This window comes from Lygodium microphyllum, chromosome 26 (assembly GCF_053477565.2).
Source record: "Lygodium microphyllum isolate KBCC chromosome 26, Lygodium_microphyllum_v1.1.10, whole genome shotgun sequence".
Lineage (NCBI taxonomy): Eukaryota > Viridiplantae > Streptophyta > Polypodiopsida > Schizaeales > Lygodiaceae > Lygodium > Lygodium microphyllum.
In genome coordinates, this window is record NC_141160.1 from 128942689 (window position 1) to 128964522 (window position 21834).

A 21834-nucleotide genomic window follows, 5' to 3' on the forward strand; every position below is an offset into this window, starting at 1 on the left:
TTGGAGGACTGAAACGTTTCCTTTTCAAGCAGCTTGGAATCCTGTTTCGTGCAACTATGGATCCAAGGATGGTAGAAGAAGTGCCAAGGCCGATGAAGTTTGTCGATAAATAAGCTTTTTACTATCTTGGAAACCCCCTTTGAAACACAAGGGGCTAGGGAATTTAGAACTGCGTCATTGATATCTGTTACACTAATCATGTTCCTCTGAAGTTTTGGTGTGAACACTTCCTTGTCCATAAGCACTTTTTACCTGTGTGAACACTATTACTAGGTGTGGTACTTAGTACCTTAGGGATTGTACTTTCAATTATCATTCTCACATAGTGGATGTGACATTCCAGCACTCTCTTGGTGTTCACTTGTTCACCATGAGTGTGCTTGCTACTGAATCCTAACCTAACAGTGGTATCGGAGTCATGACTTCTTCATTGTTGCTATTCAGCTCATTAGCCATCACCACTACCATAGCTGCCATTGAGTTGCAGCTCAGCGGCAAGTTCAACGTCTATTCCTCAGCCACACGCTTGGCTATGCCCAGTGTGTTTGTCAACTTTGAAGGTGTTTGCTCTCACGTAGGACATGCCTGTAGTCACAGCAGAATTATCTTTCAGTCTTGCCAGTCCAGTGACAAATCTGCATCAAATCTGCAGTCCAACGACAACAGTGCCACATTCTTCACCTGACAGCTCGTGCATTGACAGCCATAGTGTGGAACTGGGTGCGCCTATCTTGACAGCCTGTGAATTGATAGCTGCAGCCTAGAACTGTGTGCACCGACCCGTTTGCACCTTTCCTTGCCACATCATATTGTGCTTGACACCCCATCCGTCATGTTGACAGCCCGTGCACATGTTTTGACTTTTGTTAGTCAAATTTAGCTTGACTGTGAATATTATTAAAATATTCATGGCCCCCCAAGCCTTAATCAGCATTAGCCCCATGAATAAACTCCTTTTTATCCACAACCCTTCAAGCGGTCACAAAATTTTGGGATTTTTGCAGCAAACTTCAATTTTCACTCAATTTCGTAAATTTTTTTTGGGGGCTTTTGTTCAAAACCCCCAGATTTCACAAAATTTGGGGATTCTATGCTCTGTGTACAAAAATTGTTCAATTTCATGCCAAAATTTTGGGGCTTTTCACATTTGAGCCCGAATTTCACCAATTTTCAGCAAATAAAATTGGGGGTTTTTGTGAAATTTGTCCAAATCCATTGACATTAAGGCCAACTACATGTAGTATAGTGATATTCCTGGACATTGGAGCCTTTTCAGCTGTGAAATTTTCCTTGCCATCATCAATTGTGTGAAAAATTGCAAGTTTTTGGGCCATTTCTTTGCTTTCTCATATTGCTGCACCTACATGTACACATTTTGCAGTAGTTGTTGTGAAAAATCAGTATGCAGCAAGCAATGGCAGGTCAAAATGATATGCTAAATATGTTTGGGAACTTCGATAATTTGGATGGCACTAATTATTCGATGTGGGCATCACAAAATACTATAGGTTCATCTAGCTCATCCATTGTCACTAGTGGATCTTGTGCTCTAGCCCCTATTGCACCTGCCATTGTGAATCAATTAAAATGGGATGGGTGTGATGACCAAGCTCATGCTTTGATTATACTCTCATACAAAAGAAAGATTATCTTACATATTTGGTCAGTCATAATGGCCAAGGATGCTTGGGATAAGCTTACTTCGTTGTATCAGGTGTACAAGGCTCCTATAGCCTATTTGCATAAATAGCTTGAGATGGAGCATATGATATAGGGTGATTCAGTGGATGCATACATTACATGTGTCGGACATTACAGAGCAACTTGTAAATGTTGATGAAATAATTCCTAGTGCCTCTCTTGTTTCTCTAGTCTCAACTGGCCCACTTGACACTTATCAGAGTTTCATCGATACACTTCGCTTACTTTCAAAAGAAGATGATGTATACGCATTTGATGGGTTGATGTCATTGTTATTGTATGAAGAGTAATCATAGGTGAATCACTTTAACATAAGTATAGAAATAAAGCTCATTGCCATTGATGATGTGTGGGCTCGCAAAGCATTGGCTACTCCATCAAGCTTTGGAGGGAGGTTGTAGAGCATAGTCTCCACATGATGAGCCTCTAGAAGGGCGAACTGCATGTGACGAAGCTTATCATGTACTTAGGTAACGCGAAGTAGGAATGATTGAATAGTATCCTTCCGTCCGAACTGTATCTACTAGAGCTGGTCATAGAGAGTAATTGCATGCATAGTGGAGGGATCCTCATACAATATCTGAAGCTTCACCCATATCGCTGAAGCTATCCTGTAGGAGGTGATTGTCGGAAGAAACTCTTGCATCTAAGAAGAGCAAAATAGGCACATGCATCGTTAGAATCCCATGTAAGCACAACTTTCACAACTTCCTCGTAGTTGTTTTCGTCGAAATCAATTGGAAGAGGAGTGGGGTGCTTAGGGTGCTCAATAGCTCCAAAACAACATACCATAACTACTACACAAACCATGCTTTCATTACAACACTTCATCTTAGATAATTAGGGATTAGAGGTTGGAGGAAGATGAGTATGGTGAGATTGTGTGCGGTCGTTGATGAAGAGAATAGAGCTAGCGTAGTGGCAATGGCTTGGGGCAGTAGCTGGCCAAGATGTGGCACTCAATGGCAATGGCTGCGGGTGAATGATTGCAAGCGATGGTGAGGGTGATGAAAGAAAGCTGCTCTGATACCACTATTGGCCCAAGTGTGGAGTGATTGTGCCATTAATTTAATGGAAAATGAATGAGAATGAAATAATTAATTGATGCACAACAATACTTGATAACGAATGAGAAGTAATGAATTAATGAGTGAGAGAGTACAACACTCTAGGGGATCACACTAAATAATGTCACACTTGTGCAAAATGAGGCACGAAGTGTCTTTAAATATTAAAATATGAAACCCTAACGGCTTAACCGTCATAGGAAACCCTAAAATAAACCCTAATCCTAGTGTCACTTAGTGCTAGGACACTAGGGGCAACAACTGCATGTAATGACAATTTAAATGCCCAGGGAGCCCAGATCACGTATCAAAGGGCATCAATGCGTAGCCCTCGAGATGGCCTACATGGTTGAAGTCTAGTTTGTTGGGGCACATACCTTGTACAATCATATATAGCTGCTGTAAATATAAGATTTGAGGATCTCTTCTGCATTTGGGGTTCTCTTTTCTTTCTCTTGATTATTGCAATTAGGACCAAGTGTCTAACTCTCTCCTTGTTTTGCAATTAAGACCAAGCATCTAACAGCCTCCCATCTTTGAGTGTATCTATCATTCATTCATGATCCTTTTGATTGTGATGCTGATTTTCGGATGATGGTGTAAAGAGGTACTTGAACAAAGAAGAAAAACTCAAAGTGTATGATAGTAACACAATGAAAACAGTAGAACTCAAAGGTGAAGATTAGCTCAAAGATAGTGAAAGTGAATGAATAGACACATTATGGTAACATGAATACAATGAAGCTCGAACCTCTGTCTTAGCAAGACTAGGGCAGAGATGAGTTGGAAGAGGACTCTCTTGCAGGTTTGAGAGAGTGTTGTACTTGAATGGATCCTGAAACACAGCAGGCAGCCTCTAGAAGTGATCAGCTATTGTAAACATAGATAATAGAGTCTGGATGGGCTGAAACAGGCAGTAGGCAGCAGTGCAGCCTGGACAGTACTGATACCATAGGGCTGCAACACAAAAACACTGATTTTCTGCAAAATGCAACTGTCCCAGGCAGGGCAACAACCCCTAGATGATGTCTGAGGGTGCGGCACCTGCAGGCTGCAAATGCAGCAGTTGACTGGTCACTGCACTAACAGCTGGATGTACACTCCAGGTAGGCTGAGCGGCAGCTGCACAGGCTGGAAAAGGTGTCTATGATGAACAGCAGCTTTAATTTTCCACCAGGAATCAGGGCGACAGCAGCAAACAAGGCGCCTCAGTTCTAGATGGCTGGACAACAGTCCACAAACTGAGATATCTGCCATATGGGATGTGGACAGTGTGGGAAATAGGCACTAGCTGATGATGGGACGTGGACAGTGTGGGAAAACAAGCTAGCTGATGGAGGGTGATTACAAGAAAAACAAGCTAGCTAATTGAAACCAGCCTTCCTTCTTGGAATGGATGGTGATAACCTGATTTAAGAGCTAATTACAGCAATAAATAAATGCACATAAAATGAAATACACACTTTACCATAACATTCTTGGACAGTAGGCTCCCTGTTGGCCCCAAAACTGGCGCCCCTTGTGGTATTTCTTTAGCTTTCATTCAATTGGAAGGAGTACAACTTGAGATTCTTCAATCTTCTCCTGCTAACCAATTGCTCTTGCTGTCATAAATGACCAGCAAGCCTTTTGGGTCATTTGCCCCTTGATTCACCTAGGACTTCTTCTCCAATTTGACCCTTGGCTGGCCAAATGTTGCCCCAAATCAGTTTGGGATGGGCTGGCTCTTGAAATCCCTTGATAATCTTCAATTATCAGCTGTTGATTTTAGTCCCTTGAGCTTTCAATCTCTGGCACGGATCCCAAGGTGGTTGCTAAACCCTAATTTCCAATAGAAATTAGGGTTTACTGCAGAAATTACAGATCAGCCCACCAAAAATGGCTGAAATCTCCTCCAAATGGCTGAGCATAGACTGAAGGAGATGAGAGAATGCTGTAAAGAGAGAAAATTTTGAGATTTGTCACGAAGAACTGATCAAAATCAGTTGTTGCCCTGCTGTACCAGCCCCAAACGGACACACCAACAACAATAGGAGCATTAGAGACTGTGATCTTCAGGAGAAAGTGCATCAGCAGCAATCGCCAGCTTCCCAAGGTCAAGATTATGCAATCCGCATCACCAAAATGGTCTCCAATGGCTGGGAAATGGCCCCAAAAGTTAGCAGCAATTGTCCAACACCTCTTCCCAATAGCTCTAAAATGAAAAAAAAGGAGATTTTCCTCTCCCTTCAGCCCTATTTAACCTTTCACCCACTTGCATGGGAAAGTTTTGCAAAGTGGCAGCTTTCTTAATCCATTTTTAGCAACTTCCAGCCATTTAATTAATTTTCAAAATTAATTAATTCTGAAAATTAATTCAGCCCTTAATCCATGCCAAGAAAATTGACCTTGCCTATCCAAAAATAATTGGCTAGGCCATTTGCAACCCAAAGTGGTCCCATGCATTAATTGACCCTTGGACAAGCATTAATCCATTAATTAATGTCTAGTCCCTAGTGTCACCATTGACACTTAATGGCCAATTAATGGTCCTAGGGGCAAATTGATACCAAAATTCACCTAGAATCTAACAAATGTAACTTGTTACAACTTTTGCCTTTGACACCCATCTTTTTCACAGGGTCCTTCAGCCTTCAAGTGTGAAAAAGTAGCTTGCACCTCACATATGCAACACATGTGCATCTTTTAATTGCACATTTGATTAATCCTTTAATCAAATGTCAATTAAACATAAGCAAAGCATCAAAATTTCACGTCCTGGTGACACTAATGGCTATGCAGCCCACCTATTTATGGATGAGGAACCAGCCGAAGTTTTTGTTTTTGCTTATGGGGCACAGAAACTTGTAGCATTTTGAGTTTTGGGCCTGTTTAAAATGAGCCAATTAGGGTTTAAATGTAAATGCACCTTGTTTTTGGTGAATGACTTACTTGGTTCCCTAGTGCAGAGGGAGGCATTGCATCTTACCTGATTTCTCTTTCTTCTAGGTTTTCGTTTGAGGATTTTTGATCTTGCAGGGGGTGTTATTTGAATTTCTGTGGGAGGCAACCACATCTTTCTTCAGCATGATCAAATTTTTGCAAGCTTTGGAGTTTTGTCTGTCAGCACGAAACTTCTTCAGGAATCAGTCACTTGTAGGACCAGTTTACCACCATTTACTTTGAAAGCTGGGACGACATGCCCTAGTTTGAATGCTTGATCCAGTTATCTTGGCACAGTTGTTTGTGATGACCCATTTCCAAGGCCCTATTTCTCTTTTTCAGGTGTGGGCATTTTGCCTTTGGGAATTCTTAGGTTTGGACTAATTTCTCCATTGCCACATCATCAGATTGACCATATTTTTCCGGATCAGGTCGGCTGAGTCTCTGCTCCCATTGGGCTTGCATAATTCTAACTAAAAATCCTTCTGTGTATCAAAGTGTAATGTATGAGACCTATTCATGACTGGTTTATGCCTGTAATTTGCTAAAACTGGACACACAAGGGTCAGGTTGTACAAGATACATTGATCTAGGAATTTATTCATACTGACTTCTGTTACACATGATTTAGATGGTGGCAGTATCCTAAAATCAATAATCAAATGGCATGTAATTAGTCACTCTGGCTCACTCTTTGATTGATATGAAGTTTTGTAGTGGACACCTAACCCAACTCATTTTCAAGTTTTATATGGCTTAAAATTTAATATTGACTCGGATGCTAATGCTTCCAACTTTTTCACAATGCAGGAGATATTTCCAAGCTGGACGCACAAAACTGAACACTTGAAGAATATTCAGCAGAAAACAAACATTCCTTACACATCTATGCTATTTTTTGATGATGAAGATCGGAACATAGAAGCTGTAAGATGTGTTCACTGCCTCAAGTCTGCACAATATCTGTACAAAAGTTCACAGTTGAGATTTCAGTAGTGACAAAGATCACTGTGAAGGACCAAAATAGTAGAAAAGTATGCAGTAATGTTTCTTCAGCAGAAGCTGAGTGATTTTGCAATTTTCAGATTGACAGAAATAATGGGTAACTGAAAATTGAACACTTCAAAGACCATTCAGCAGTAAACACATTCTGTAAAGTTCTCGTCTACTGCACAATGTTTATACAAAAAGTTCATGATCATAAGATTTTAGTAAAACAGATGCCTTTCCCTTTCTAATAGATTTTATATGTACATACTCCTTAACCAAGCATGCTAGCCATGTTTTTCCTCTAGAAGATGTGTGTGTCTAGGCTATGATGTGGCTGTTGTTGGCTGGCCTGAGGGTTCCTGATGGTCACTCCTGCAAACTCTAAACCGAACATTTCAGAAGCGAGTGTTCTTTTGATGTCATATTTGTACTTCCCTCAACCCTAGCATGTTTCCAGATAAGAACAGTGTGCTGGCAGTGTATTTGTGTTTTGTAGTGATACTATTAAGATAAAGCCTTGACACATTCATAAATTGTTGTCCACTCAAGCAACAACCATGATGAGAAGGATTTTAATTTTTTAGCTGATTTGAATTCGCAGGTTTCAAGGATGGGTGTAACCAGTATTCTTGTGGATGACGGTGTGAACATTGAAGCTGTAAAGGAAGGTCTTACAAAACACGGCCGGTCTTCATCAAAACAGAGATGACTGTCTTGCTAAAAACCAAATAAACATAGGCCTCCTTGAGGAGAGGGACTTCGATTTACTGCAGTATGTGATTATTGTTATACTGCACATTTGCAGATGCTATTCTTTGTTTGTGACTTGACCACACTACAATGTTACTGTAAATTGGATGGTCCATCTCATTGCAAGTATCTGGAGGCCTCTATAGACTGGGATGGGTGCGACCTGTATCCTTGTCGATGATAGTATGAACATGGTCCATCATGCTGCATCTATCTTCAGGCCTATCAGTAAGGCTGAGATATGTTGGAAATTATTTCGACTGCATACCATTAATTGTATTCTTCAAACCATAACGATTGCATATTACCAAAGTACATTTCTGATCATCCATGACTTAAGCAGAAGAAACTGCTGGAAGTATTTCCACAATGCTGTATGAGATTTTCTGGGCAAGCAAAGGATTTATCTATGAGATCAAAACTAAGAAAAAAGTATTAGCAGCATAACTAAAAAAATCTCTCAAATACTCACAAGAACAGCCATTACCAACCACGTCTCACCCACCTCATTGCAATCGAAAGACAACATGCTTGCCACAGCCATTGGTCCCATCAAAGCTATCTTAACCACAATATAAATTTATATTTGTGATTGCCTGAAATTGTATAAAAAGGATGTGTTGGAAATGTGAAATTTAAGTAGTAGTGAAAAGCTACATGTATTGTTGAGTGCTCACAAAATGGAAAATATGTGATAAAAAGTAATATCATGTCTGGTTATATTTTAAGGGGTGTGCAAGGAAAAGATGTTACCATGGCTTGTGCTATGGTCCAACAAAAGTTGTTGCTGATGGCCAAATAAATTTTTTGCGACTTTCTAGATTTTAGAGTTCATTTTTAAGCCACCTTGGAGTTCATTTTTAAGCCGAGTTCATTTTTAAGCCGCTTAAGATAAGCAATACCTTTTTTCAGCATTCCAAAATCCTTTCTAGGTTGTTCTTTTGTCTTTTTTTTGGGGCAGGGGGTGGGAGTTTGGGAGAGGAAAGCTGATGCAATTTGGTGTTTGGTTGCTACCATATGATGTGAGACATTTCAAATTTTATGCTGTTTTTGTGCAAGCTTAGTATTGGGTCATTGAAGAGGGTTTTTTGCAGTTTGGTGTCTGGTTTCTACCGTATGATCCGAGATATTCAAATTTTATGGTGTTTCCATGCAACCTTAGTATTGCGTGATTGAAAAGGGTTTTTCTAAATATCAATATTCTCTTGAAATTTTGTGTACTTCACCTACCTTCCAAGAGCCTTCCATATTGCCTTCAACGCCATATTTTTTCTTGCAAATCTCAGGGGAGAATCCTTTCACTTAGCCATCTTAGTTGGTAGCTTATTTGGAGCCACTCGAAGTGGTGTTTCATGAAAATCCCATAGGTTGAATCCAAGGAATCTAAAGATCTTGCCATGCTTGATGACTTTGAATCCATAGTGCTCTAGCCATTGCTTCTCTTGTTTGAATCGAAGGTACACTAGCTTGGCCTCTTGTTGATTGATCTTTGAACTTGAAAGAGTAGCACATTCATTGTACTTGTTTAGGTCATCAATTGATTACCACATTGCCTTTACAATGTTGTGTCGTTGTTAGCAAACAAGAGGCTTTGATAAGTTGAAAAATACTTGTCTTGCTACCATCACCCATCTTGAGGTTACTTGACTTTAGTAAGGATTTTGAAGTCATTACACATGCCAACATCCTTGTAATAGGATGCATCTTGACACGAAAAGTTCTGTCTTGTAGCTTCTCACGCTATCTCAAACCTTATAAGAATAATTATGCTACTCATGACCTATAATTATTTTTAGTCATTCGTATTTTAAAGCTATGGTAATATTACTTGGTTAGTAGAAGATTTACCTTGGTAACTCATCATAATAGTCTTAAATGGAGATTCACCCAACTAGAGACCTCAACATGAGGCAAAGAAAGCGGATTGACATTCTAAAAGAATTTAACTTTAAGACAGTATTGCGGAAGCAACATGAATGTAATCACCGATGCTCTTAACAAGGCGACCTTTCTAAACTTCTTGTTGATTGAGGAGTCTTGTATGCACACATCTCTTACACACTTAATTTCTACATGTAGTAATCCAATCTTGGAAGCAACGATTGTAGAGATCCCTATAGACTTAGAGTACCGAAGGACAAGGGAATTGGTTTTGGAGAACTCCTAGTAGGGATAGGGAAAAGTCCAAGGACTAGCACCTTGAAGGAAAATACCTATACATATAAGATAAATTGCCCATCCTTAAATTGGGAACTCAAGAAGAAGATTCTATGAGAAGCACATGATAGCTTTATTATTGGATGTCTAGGTTATGCCAATATAGTTGAGGAAAGCGACTATTGTCTAGTAAATAATGAAAGGAGATATGCTCAAATATGTAGTTCAGACTTTAGTGCTTAAGTTGTCAAAGAACCAACGTTGAATGGGTCAAGTTGCTAGTATAACTACACCCTCTTGACATCCCTCACATGAAATGGGAGCATATTAGTATGGATTTTGTTGTTAGCCTTCCCACTTCATAAGGAGGTTATGATTCCATATTAGTTGTACTGAATATGCTAAAGTTTCCCACATTATCTCCATTAGGAAAATACTCAAGGTCTTTGATATAGACATGATGTTCATCAATGAGATTTTTCAAATGCATGGGCTATTGAACAGAGTTGTTAATGATAGAGATACTCTCCATTTCTAAACTTTGAACATGACTCTTTTCAACTATTGCTACCTAGCTATATTTTAGTATGGCCTATCACTCTCAAATGAATAGCCAAATAAAGACATCCTCAAGATGTATTGTAGTTGTGAACTTAAGAGGTAGATTAAAGGCCTCCCCTTTACTGGAGTTTGCATACAATGCTTCCAACCATTAATATACAAGAATAACACATTTCCAAGCTTTGTATGGACGAGATTGCATATTCACATTGATATTTTCTAATCTCACTCTTAAGGCTAAAGCTTACAAGAAAATGCATGAAAATTATAATGATTTAATAAGACATTAAGGCTCTTTCAGACAAATAGAAGGCTTATGTGGACTTGAAGATGTTGGAACTAACCTTCAAGGAAGGAGATATGGTCTTCTTCAGAGTTAGACACAAGAATAGAGTCAAAAAAACTAAGGCTAAGATGTTGTAGGCCATTTTACATTAATAAGATCTTGGGTAGATGTGCTTATAAGCTGTAAGTTGATGTCCATATCCCAAAGTTGATGACGTGTTTTATGTAAGCTTGCTTAGGTCTTATGTACCCAAAGCATTTTATGCACATGATTATAATGCACCCACCTTTCTACCTATGTTGTTATGTTCCAAGTTTCGTTACACATGAAGAAGGTTCTAGATTGATAATGCATAGGGATTTTGAAAATCTTTTTTTAAAATTGATATTGGTAGAAATTCTTGATGCTAAACTATATAAAATCTTTCACATAAGCCATTCCATTAGTCTATGGTGATATGGTGAATGTGAACTTTTGCTTGATTCCAAGCATAGAGCAGGCTATTACACAACCTTTGAAACAAAACTTCTCCCTTCATTTGATAAAATTGAGTCAAGATATCCATGCCTTGCAACTACTGCTCTTAATAAAATCTCACCGTAACACTTGTAGTAGCTTTTGATACCATCCTTGCCTCACACCACTTTGCTAAATAATCTATGACAATGAGGATGAACTTGTTTCCATTCTTTGATTTTGGCAATGGGTCCACTCAAGCAATGAGTTCAGAGGGATGAGTAACTCTAATGGGTTCTTAACCCTTGTATCTTCTTGGAAGGATGTTTTACTGTTAAACATTTTGCACAAGATTGTAATACATTATGTAATGTGTATCTCAAATTTGGCCAATAGTATCTCTACCTCTGACTAGGACCAAATGTTCATAAGTGTCCAAATAAAGGATGAGCATGAAAATATTCAACATATTGCTTTTGTAAACTTTCAGAAACATATAGTTGCATTTGGTCTTTTGTCATAAAACAAACAAGGTTATCCTTGATTATAATTTTTTTTGTTGCTTGTGGATCCTTGTTTGTCCTTATTTGAGCTTTTGATTGAGATATCTTGTCATTTGTCTGTTGTAATTGAGCTAACTTATGATGATCAATGAACAAAGCTTGTACATTTTGGATCTCCACATGTGCTCTTCAAAAGAAAAATTTCCTCCATTATCTTTGACTTTCACATATCTAAGTTCAAAATATAACCTTGAAGTGCCATAATTTCTAATTAAAGCAACAATGGGCTGATGATTTATTTCCACCACCAACTTTGCACATAAGCATGTAGTTTCTAAATTGCCCAAACTACTACTAAACATTCCTTCTCGATTGTTGAATAATTCATTTCTAACTTAGTTAGACTTTTGCTAACAACATAGATAGGTATATATTTGTCTATTTCATCCACTTAAAATAGTAGAACAACTCAAATTCTTGAGTTTGATGCATTTCTCTGTAACAACAATGGTTTCGTTAAATTTGGATAGTGCAACATTATAGTTTGTTGTACAAGATTTTTAAATCTTTTAAATGCCTCATCATAGTCTTTGGCTAGTGATGTTTAATTCCCATTTTTAACAAATTCCATAAAGGAGTAGTTACATCAGCCAAAGTTGGAACAAATATTCCTAAAATTTTTTAATATACATAGAAATCTTTGAAGTTGTTTCATATTTATTGGAATGGGGAAAGATTCCAAAGCCAATGCTTTGTCTTGATCCATTGAAATACCTCCACTTGAAATTTTAAACCCTAAAAATTTCAATTCTTCTTATGCCCACAACATTTTTTCAATTGTAACCTCAAATTGAAGTTGCTTAAGCATTGGAGGACCCTTTGTAAAGGTGCAACATGTCCTTCTCTTGTTTTGGTATGAATTATATTGTCGTCAATGTAAATGACCAAAACACCTTCATTGATTATATTTGCAAAGATAAAATTTACCAATCTTAGAAAAGTACTAGCAACATCTGACAATCCAAAAGGCATAACAACAAATTCAAATACACCTCTTTTTTTTTTCCTAAAAGTTATTTTAGGTATTTCCTTTTCTTCAATAGCTCTGTAAAAGGATTAAGGACCAAGGTCTTGGGCCTTTTGCAAATGCTATTTGGATTGCCTAGAGAATTGAGGGCAATGTTTTCAATGAAAAATGAAAGTGACAGTTTCAACATGATTCTAAAAATATTGATGTAACCCCAATGCATATCAATCTCCAAAATGCTCAAAGAACGCTTGCTAAAAATGCCAAGGGCGTATGAAATGATTCAACTATAATGCATATGGTCACATATAAAAAATTTGCTAGAAGCCATAGAGGGAAAAGGAATACAATGAAGAAAGTGCAAAATGCTCAACTAGAAAAGTTGTCGTTGCCAAAAAACAACTGGGAGAATGGACACAAGAGGTGTGCCATTCGTATCTTCAAGCCTCACCATCAACCTCTTTGAAAAGGATTATAGGTGGAATAAATGTGAAGGTTAATGGTCTAGATAAAGAAGTGTTATTAGGCCATTCGTATCTTCAAGCCTCAATATTGATCTCTCAGAAAAAGATTCTAAGTAGAATAAATGTCAAGATTAATAATCTAGATATTGAAGCATTGGTGGATTCTAGAAGTTCTTTTTCATCTATTAGTTCTCACCTAGCGAATTCAATTAAATCTTATAGGCAGCATGCTTGAGATTTTGATAATTATTTGTGACAACAAGCATGTATATAGCACATCCCAAGTTGTCAATGTGCCCCTTGGAGTAAGAGGAGTTTTTCAACATTTACGTTATATTCTCCCACATCAAGGGCTATCATTGGCTAATCAAACAAGGGGCCCATTTAAATTTCAAAGATATGACATTGGATTCGTCTACAAGATGGAAAATCCCTTTTTACAATTCAGTACTTGGGAGAATTTTCAAAATTGGAAAATGCGGAGTTAGCAAAGATGGTTCTACAGGAAAATCAATGACAATAAGTTTTGTAAAATTTACTTAAACAATTCGACAATTTGGTATGTGAAGATTAAGTGTTGTCCATTACATCAATTGTTGTAAAAAATGAGATCCAAATTCGAGATCACAGACCTATTAAGTTTACACAATGATAACAATCTTCGAAGGAAAAGGAAATAATAAATAAAGTAGTTGATGATATGTTACAAAGAGGAATTATACAGCATTCTAAGAGTCCTTAGGCATCAAAGCTTTAGTTGGTTAAGAAAGATGATGGAGAGTATAGATTTGGTGTAGATTTTCAGCATTTAAATAATATTCCTACACATGATGTTTACCTAGTCCCAAGATTGGATGACCTTTGGGAGCAACTTGGGGGATCTCAGTATTGTACCTCTTTGGGTCTAATGTCATAGAAAAAATAACTTCATGTCCTTTTTCATACACACATCAATCCTTATCAATATTTGTTTCAATTGTACAACAAATTGAGAAACTAACTCATGTTCTTTTGTTCACAATCATTAAGTTGTTGCATGGAACTTTTTGCATCATTGTCATTAGAAAAATCATGTACTATAGTAGTAGTAGTAGTAGTAGTAGTAGAGAGAGAGAGAGAGAGAGAGAGAGAGAGAGAGAGAGAGAGAGAGAGAGAGAGAGAGAGAGAGAGAGAGAGAGAGAGAGAGAGAGAGAGAGAGAGAGAGAGAGAGAGAGAGAGAGAGAGAGAGAGAGAGAGAGAGAGAGAGAGAGAGAGAGAGTGTGTGTGTGTGACAGAGAGGAGAGAGAGAGAGAGAGAGAGAGAGAGAGAGAGAGAGAGAGAGAGAGAGAGAGAGAGAGAGAGAGAGAGAGAGAGAGAGAGAGAGAGAGAGAGAGAGAGAGAGAGAGAGAGAGAGAGAGAGAGAGAGAGAGAGAGAGAGAGAGAGAGAGAGAGAGAGAGAGAGAGAGAGAGAGAGAGAGTATGTGTGTGTGTGTTTTAGGGACTGACGAGAGGTTGCTACAAATGGCACTGCTAAAACCTTTTAATAATTAGAAGTTTTTGGGGATACCACATGATGGCAACCCCAAAACCTTCTATTTTTTCCCTCTCTGGTCTTTGGTCTTCGGTCTCTCCTTTCTTTTCCCCTCTTCGTCTTCCGTTACTTCTTCCTCTCTCTCTCTCTCTCTCTCTCTCTCTCTCTCTCTGTGTATCTCTCTGAACACACACACACACACACACACACACACACACATGTATGTATGTATGTATATATGTATGTATGTATTGTCAAGATTGTGGGAGAGAAGGAAGGAGTCTCACTTGTAGCTTTCTCACTTACACAATGGGGGAATACACACACAGGTGGAGGCTGAAAATAGTTTTTCTCTTCTTAGTTGTGTAAGCCAAAAGAACTCTCATACAAAGAAATAGAAGAACCCTATATATGGGTCTCAAACCAAACTCAACTAACTAAGGTGGCATACTAACTGAACCACGAACTAGAGTAGATAAGGATAGTTGTCATCTAGCTATTATTCATGGGCGGTGTACCAACCGCATTTGCAACTAACAAGTCGGTGACATAAATGCACAACGGTCACCCTGGCATATCACCGGTGGAGCTCGATATCTCAACACTCCCCCTCGAGCTCAATCCCAATTCCTGCACACCAAGCAGGTCTCTGAACTTGTGCAGCTTCTCTGCACCCAATGCCTTCGTGAATATGTCAACTACATAATCCTCTGTGCTGACATAAACTAGATCAATAAGACCTAGTAAAACCCTCTCCCGCACATAGTGATAATGCACCTCAATGTGCTTTGTTCTAGTATGATATACTGGGTTATTTTCCAAGTGTATACTACTCATGTTGTTACAATAAATGACAACTGGCCCATCTGTAGGGTGATGCATATCATAAAGTAGCTTATGCAACCAAGCTACCTCACATGTAGCCATTGTTGCACCCCTGTACTTAGCCTCTGTACTCGACAAGGCAACTGTAGGCTGTTTCTTGCTGCTCCAAGTGACTGCAGCACTTCCAAAAGAGAACACATATCCACTGGTACATCGTCTATCAGAAATACTACCAGCCCAATCAGCATCAGTGTATCCTTGCAACTGTATCTGAATCCCAGTCTCATAAAATAGTCCATACTGCAATGTGGACTTCACATATCTAAGTATGCGTCTAGCCGCATCTAAATGCGGTTTCCTTGGAGCTTGCATAAATTGACTTACCAATCCAATAGCATAGCTCAAATCTGGCCTGGTAATAGTCATATAAATCAAACTTCCTACTATGCGCCTATACATAGTAGGGTCTTCTAGAAGCTCACCTGCATCTGCGCTCAGCTTCACATTCTGCTCCAAAGGAACTGAAATAGGCTTACAGCCTGTCATCCCATATTTGGACAGCATGCCCAATCCATATTGTCTTTCCGCAAGAGCCATATCCCACTTGATGATCTTATCACCTCAATGCCCAAGAAATAACGTAGCTCTCCCAAATCCTTCATCTCAAACTTCTACTTCAATAGCATTTTCACATGAAGGATATCTTCATCACTATCACTTGTGATAATCAAATCATCAACATAAATGACAAGCAACATAATACATTTCTGTGTTTTTCTCACATAAAGTGAGAAATCTGCCTTGGAAATCTGAAAGCCAATAGTGACAAGATACTGTCCTATCTTGTCAGACCATGCTCTAGGTACTTGTTTCAAGCCATACAAGGCTTTCTTCAACCTGCAAACAAACTCAGGATGAACAGTATGCACATAACCTGGTGGCTGCTCCATATAGACCTCTTATTGCAAATCATCATGCAAGAAGGTATTCTTTACATCCATCTGATGTAAAGACCATCCCTTTGATGCAGCCATAGCAATGAACTGCTCTTATGGTTGCCATCCTTGCAACCGGACTGAATGTTTCTTCATAATCAATGCCATATGTTTGTGCATACCCCTTGACTACTAATCTTGCCTTGTATCTATTCACAGAACCATCTGCATTATGCTTCACCTTATAAACCCACTTATAACCAATTGCATTCTTATCTTTAGGCAAAGGTATCAATTCCCATGTAGCATTTGCTTCCAAAGCATCCATTTTTTCATCCATGCCTTTCTCCCATTTTTCTTTTCCCATGGCTTGCTCAAAAGAAGTGGGTTCTGGTTCCTGTATCACTTTGACTATATAGGCATAGTGAATGGCTGTAAATCCATCATATTTCAGCCTATCCACAGGATACCTAGCTCTGGTAGACCTATGCAAAGTAGACTCACTTCCAGGTGCTCTCAAAACATCCATGGTCTTCCTTACTCCAGGTGTAACAATAGAAGGAATACCCAACTCATCATCAATGCTGTGTTCTGAGCCACTGGATTCACTATCCACATAAGAGTGACCTGCATTCACATCAAACATGGGCTGATCTACCTTCTCTTTTCCTTTTCGTGATACCTGCATACCACTATCTGCATTGCTTTGAGAAGATTCTCCTGATCTCAATCTGCCTGTCCATGGTGAAGAATGTGAACCACTGCTAGAGGACACTCCAGGTCCACTAATATCTTGTGACTGCTGCTGTGAATTCTGTGCAGCATTACCATTTTGTGCATCTACATTATCAATCACATTTACTGGTTTATACCAGCTACTCATCTCATAAAAAAAAACATCTCTGCTCACTGTAAACTTACGAGTAGAAGGATTATAGCATCTATACCATTTCTGCTTGCAGAGAGTAATCAATAAAGATGCACTTCTCAGCTTTTGGATCCAACTTGGATCTCAACTCATCTGGCACATGAACATAGGCAATGCAACAAAAAAATTTCAAATGAGAAATATCTGGTTTCCTACCAGTATACCTCTCCTCTGGAGTCATGCCATGTATTGCTGCAATGGGAGTCCTGTTCATTATGTAGACTGCTGTAGCAACTGCCTCAGCCCAGTAAAAATTTGGTAGGCCTTTTTCATTGAGCATGGCATGAGATACCTCTCCAATATGCCTGTTTTTTCTTTCTGCAATTCCATTTTGCTATGGGATATGACTACATGAATATTGTTGCTTTATGCCATGCTCTTGCAAGAACCTTCAAACTCATTTGAGAGGTACTCTCCCCCTCCATCTGACCTTAGGCATTTTATTTGCAGGCCTATTTCTTTTTCAACCATAGCTTTAAGAGTTTTGAAATGCCCAAAAACTTCACTTTTCTTTTTCATAAAATACACCCAAACTTTTCTGCTATAGTCATAAATAAAAGTGACAAAATAATGACAGCTTCCAATAGATGTAGCTTTAGTAGTCCACACATCAGAGTGGATTGATTCCAATGGCTTCTTACTCTCTTGAACATGTCTAAGAAATGGTTTCCTTGTCTGTTTTCCAAATTGACAGGCTTCACATACCTTATGCATTTCTGCAACCTTGAATTTAGGCAATCCTGCAACAATATTTTGGGCTTGTATTGATTTAAGTCGCTGTACATTAACATGACCAATGCGTTTATGCCAGATATCAATATCTGCAACTACATCGGTCCCATGTGCAAACATTGCTGCACTCAATTCAGACATGTCTGTATCCAACGTAAACATTCTGCCCTTCTTCTTTCCTTTTGCTATCAAGCGACCTTTATTTTTCATATCCTCAACAAAGCATCCATGAGGATTAAATCTGACCTGCAAGCCCTGCTCAACCATTTGACCAACAGAAACCAGATTCTTGGTGATATTCGGGACATGAAATACATCCGACAGGTATTTCTTTTTCCCATCCTGTATAGACAAGGGAATTTTTCCAATCTGCACAATAGGATGTGCAATATCATCACCAGTCTCCACAAATCCTGGTTTTTCCATTTTCCTTGCATCCTCCATCCATTCTCCATGACCTGTCATGTGGTTTGATGCACCTGGGTCAATATACCACATATCGTTGATTTCTTCTGCACTTGTCACAGAATTGTTCATGTGCTGCACCATAAACAAATGCTCATTTCTGTCATCACCCTGTCTACTAGAAGATGCATAATTCCCTTGTTGCAATTTTCCATTCATGATGTCATTCTGCTTTTTATAGCAGTCTTTAGCCATATGACCCATTTTACCACAGTAGTAGCATTCAACATTGCTGTTTGCATTTTGGCCTATTTGCCATCCACCACGACCTCTTTGGCTCCCCTTGCCTCTAGAGTTACCACGTCCTCCTCCATAGGACTGGTTTTCTTGAGTTTACTGCATATTCTGATTTCTACCATGGCCTCCAGATCGGCCTCCTCTACCTCTGCCTCTACCTCTTCCAGCATTTGAGTAAAAGATAGTTTCTTTTGAAGTTCCTCCTGAAGAAGATGCACCACCATTTCTCTGCTCCTCAGAAATTAGAAGAGCAATCAACTCCTCAAAATCAGGAAATCTTTTCATGGACGGAAATGGATGTTCGGAACTGTGCATAATCCTTTCCTAGACCATTCAAGGTCACGTAAACTAAATCATCATCTTCCACTGGCGACCCAATGGAAGCAAGTGCATCTGCAATCTTCTTCACCTTCATGTGGTAGTCATTGATGCTCATACTTTCCCTTTGCACATTGTGCAACTCTTGCTTGAGCTGCATTTTCCTGGCTTGTGTATTTGTGCTATACATTTTTGACAAAGTATCCCATGCCTCCTTTGGCGTACTTGCATCCTAGATATGCACAATCATAGAGTCTGAAATACTGATAGACAACTAGTACATAACTTTTCTGGCTCTCTCATGCCATCCTTTAAATGGCTGCATTTGCTGTTGATTGGGAACATAAGGAAGAATTGGTTCTTTTTCATTTCTTGCAACAAATTCCCAATATGCTTGTCCCATAAGGAAATTTGTTATTCTAAACTTCCATGCTTAGAAGTTGTTCTTGTCAAGCTTTTCAGTGAGAATCTGTAAAAGAGAATCAGACACCATTACAGAACACTGCAAAAAATTCTGTCACTGTAAAAAACACAGCTTCAGCCTCACAAGGGCAAATCTGCAAAACTGACGAAAGTGGTATTTGACCACACAGTCACTTCCTAGTGACGATTTTGCATCAACAGGCAACAAGGATGATTCTGTAACTCCCAATGTCTCTGCGCACAGGCATACGATGCAATTTCTATGGTAACTTTTTACCGACCTGTAGAATAGTGGTCGCACAACATAAAACATGGCCTTTTCTTGAGTGCGTGCAAAAAACTTCCGCCTCCAAAACAGGCCCCGAAATGGCCTCAAATAAAAAAAATAGAGCAACCATGGATTAAAGCCCTTTCCCGTAGCATATACTGCCCTCTTGCTACACCGCGAAGGGCATCTCAATCTGAGACAATGCACTCTTGCACTTTTCGGCTGTGCTACCTGTAGAGACTTGCTCCCAAAACAGAAAAATGAAAGCAATATTGGTCCTCTTACCAGAACACCACGAAAACTTGGTTTGCTTTCTTGAGCTCTTTACCACGAACAAGGCTCTGATACCATGCCAAGATTGTGGGAGAGAAGTAAGGAGTTTCACTTGTAGCTTTCTCACTTACACAATGGGGGAATACACACACAGGTGGAGGCTGAAAATAATTTTTCTCTTCTTAGTTGTGTAAGCCAAAAGAACTCTCATACAAAGAAATAGAATAACCCTATATATGGGTCTCAAACCAATATATGGGTCTCAAACCAAACTCAACTAACTAAGGTGGCATACTAACTGAACCACGAACTAGAGTAGATAAGGATAGCTATCATCTAGCTATTATTCATGGGCGGTGTACCAACCGTATCTGCAACTAACAAGTCGGTGACATAAATGCACAACAGTTACCCTGGCATATCACGAGTGGAGCTCGATATCTCAACATGTATGTATGTATATGTTGTTGTACCGCTACACGCACACAATGTGAAATACTCTAGAGTGCATCGTCATTCAGCTTTCTTATTGATCTAGAGAGTCAATGCTATATTAGTCATTAGTGTTAGTATCTGTAGTGTCGACGGTTAAAAAATACTAGATTTTTGGACAAGTATAGCCTATTTTTGATATTTTAGACATAATTTCTTGTAAATATCTAAAAGCTGTAGACAACTTCTAGAATAGGATAACATGTAAAAAAAAGCAAGTGGCTTTCAACCATTTTGGGCGGATTTTTTTACATGCAATGCATGTCTGACTCTTAAAGGTGATGCTGTGGATGTCAAAGGCATGCATGATTTGAGATTGAATTTGATAGAAATCTATGCAAAGGTCAAAAAGTTGGATGTTAAGGTAGAAGAGAAGGCTCAAGGATAACAACCCAAAGACCGTACAAAGAAAGATAGAAGAGGAGATGCATTTGGTGTGACAGTTTACATCATGAAAAGTGAGACTATACAACCTATCGTGAAGCGGAAGAAAAAATGTTAGTCTTTTGGAAAGATGGAAGAAACTAGTCTTTTAATAGAGCCAAATTTTGGAAATGATGGCATGTAGAAGAGGTTGGAAGAGATGGCTACAAGGACAACATTTGTTGCCATAGATGTAGCCACATATGGGTTGAGAATTGAAAGGACTGATGAAGCTCGTAAAGGAGGCATGGTTGAAGCAAAATCTTGTGTTTGAATGCAAGCATTATATTGCATAGAAAAGGGAAAAAGAGCAAAGTTTGAATTGACTGATGCAAGTCAGAGTATACGAGGGAGAACATGATTGAGTGCACCAGTGGATTCATTTTCAGCCTATGCTTATTTAGCTGAGGTTCATAATCAAGAAGCTCTTGTGGAAGAAAAGAGAAGAAGAGATGAGGACATTGCTGGTTCCTCTTCATGCCCATCTAAACGCATAACACGAAGTAAAATGGAGTAGAAGAAAGAGGCTGAAAAAGCCATACCTGAGCATGTTATGGAGGATGCATCTCAGGAGAAGAAACAAGAAGGGAAGAAAAGGGCAAGTAGCCCGATTATAAGTTACAACATGATCTTGAGACTACCACAAACCTTAAAAAAGTCTTGGAAGATCACATACTTGATAGTAGAGTGGAATTCATACTTGGTGAAGTTCTTGGAATCATAAAGTGTGAATTTCATGATGAAATCATTGATATGCTGAAACAAAAAAGACAGTTTGATGGTGAAGTTTTGCAAGCATTGATGCAGGTTGACAAAGACAGAGAAACAACTTCAGAGGGAATATGACCATGCATGCAATGCTGATTTGGAGCAGAGGTTGATGTTGAAAATGAGCTAAATGGGAGTGTAGATAGCAAGCTTGTGGTTGAAAATGTTATTATGGGCAACACTAAGCATATAGAGAAGGCTATGTATAATGGGGAAATACTAAGCATAGAGAGAAGGCTATGTATAATGGGGAGGATGTCCATCAACAAGTACATGAAGAAGAAGTTGCTCATTTTATTCCAAGCAGTCATTATTCATGAAAGCATTGGGCTTGTGATACAACAGAGACAATT

At 38.9% G+C, this 21834-nt stretch overlaps 1 protein-coding gene across 2 annotated transcripts in view; it reads left to right on the top strand.

The window, feature by feature from the left end:
- Window positions 1-7890, top strand: part of LOC148013792 (Haloacid dehalogenase-like hydrolase (HAD) superfamily protein) — a 39963-nt gene extending 32073 nt beyond the window's left edge. Inside the window, exons 3-4 of one of the 2 annotated variants that reach the window (XM_087667834.1) lie at window positions 6501-6617; window positions 7282-7890. In XM_087667834.1, coding sequence (XP_087523960.1) covers window positions 6501-6617; window positions 7282-7389 — 225 coding nt within the window. In that variant the 3' untranslated portion in view covers window positions 7390-7890. The remainder of the gene's footprint in view (window positions 1-6500; window positions 6618-7281) is intronic. The other variant, XM_087667836.1, reaches the window with a different exon arrangement.
- The last annotated feature ends 13944 nt before the right edge of the window (window positions 7891-21834 follow it).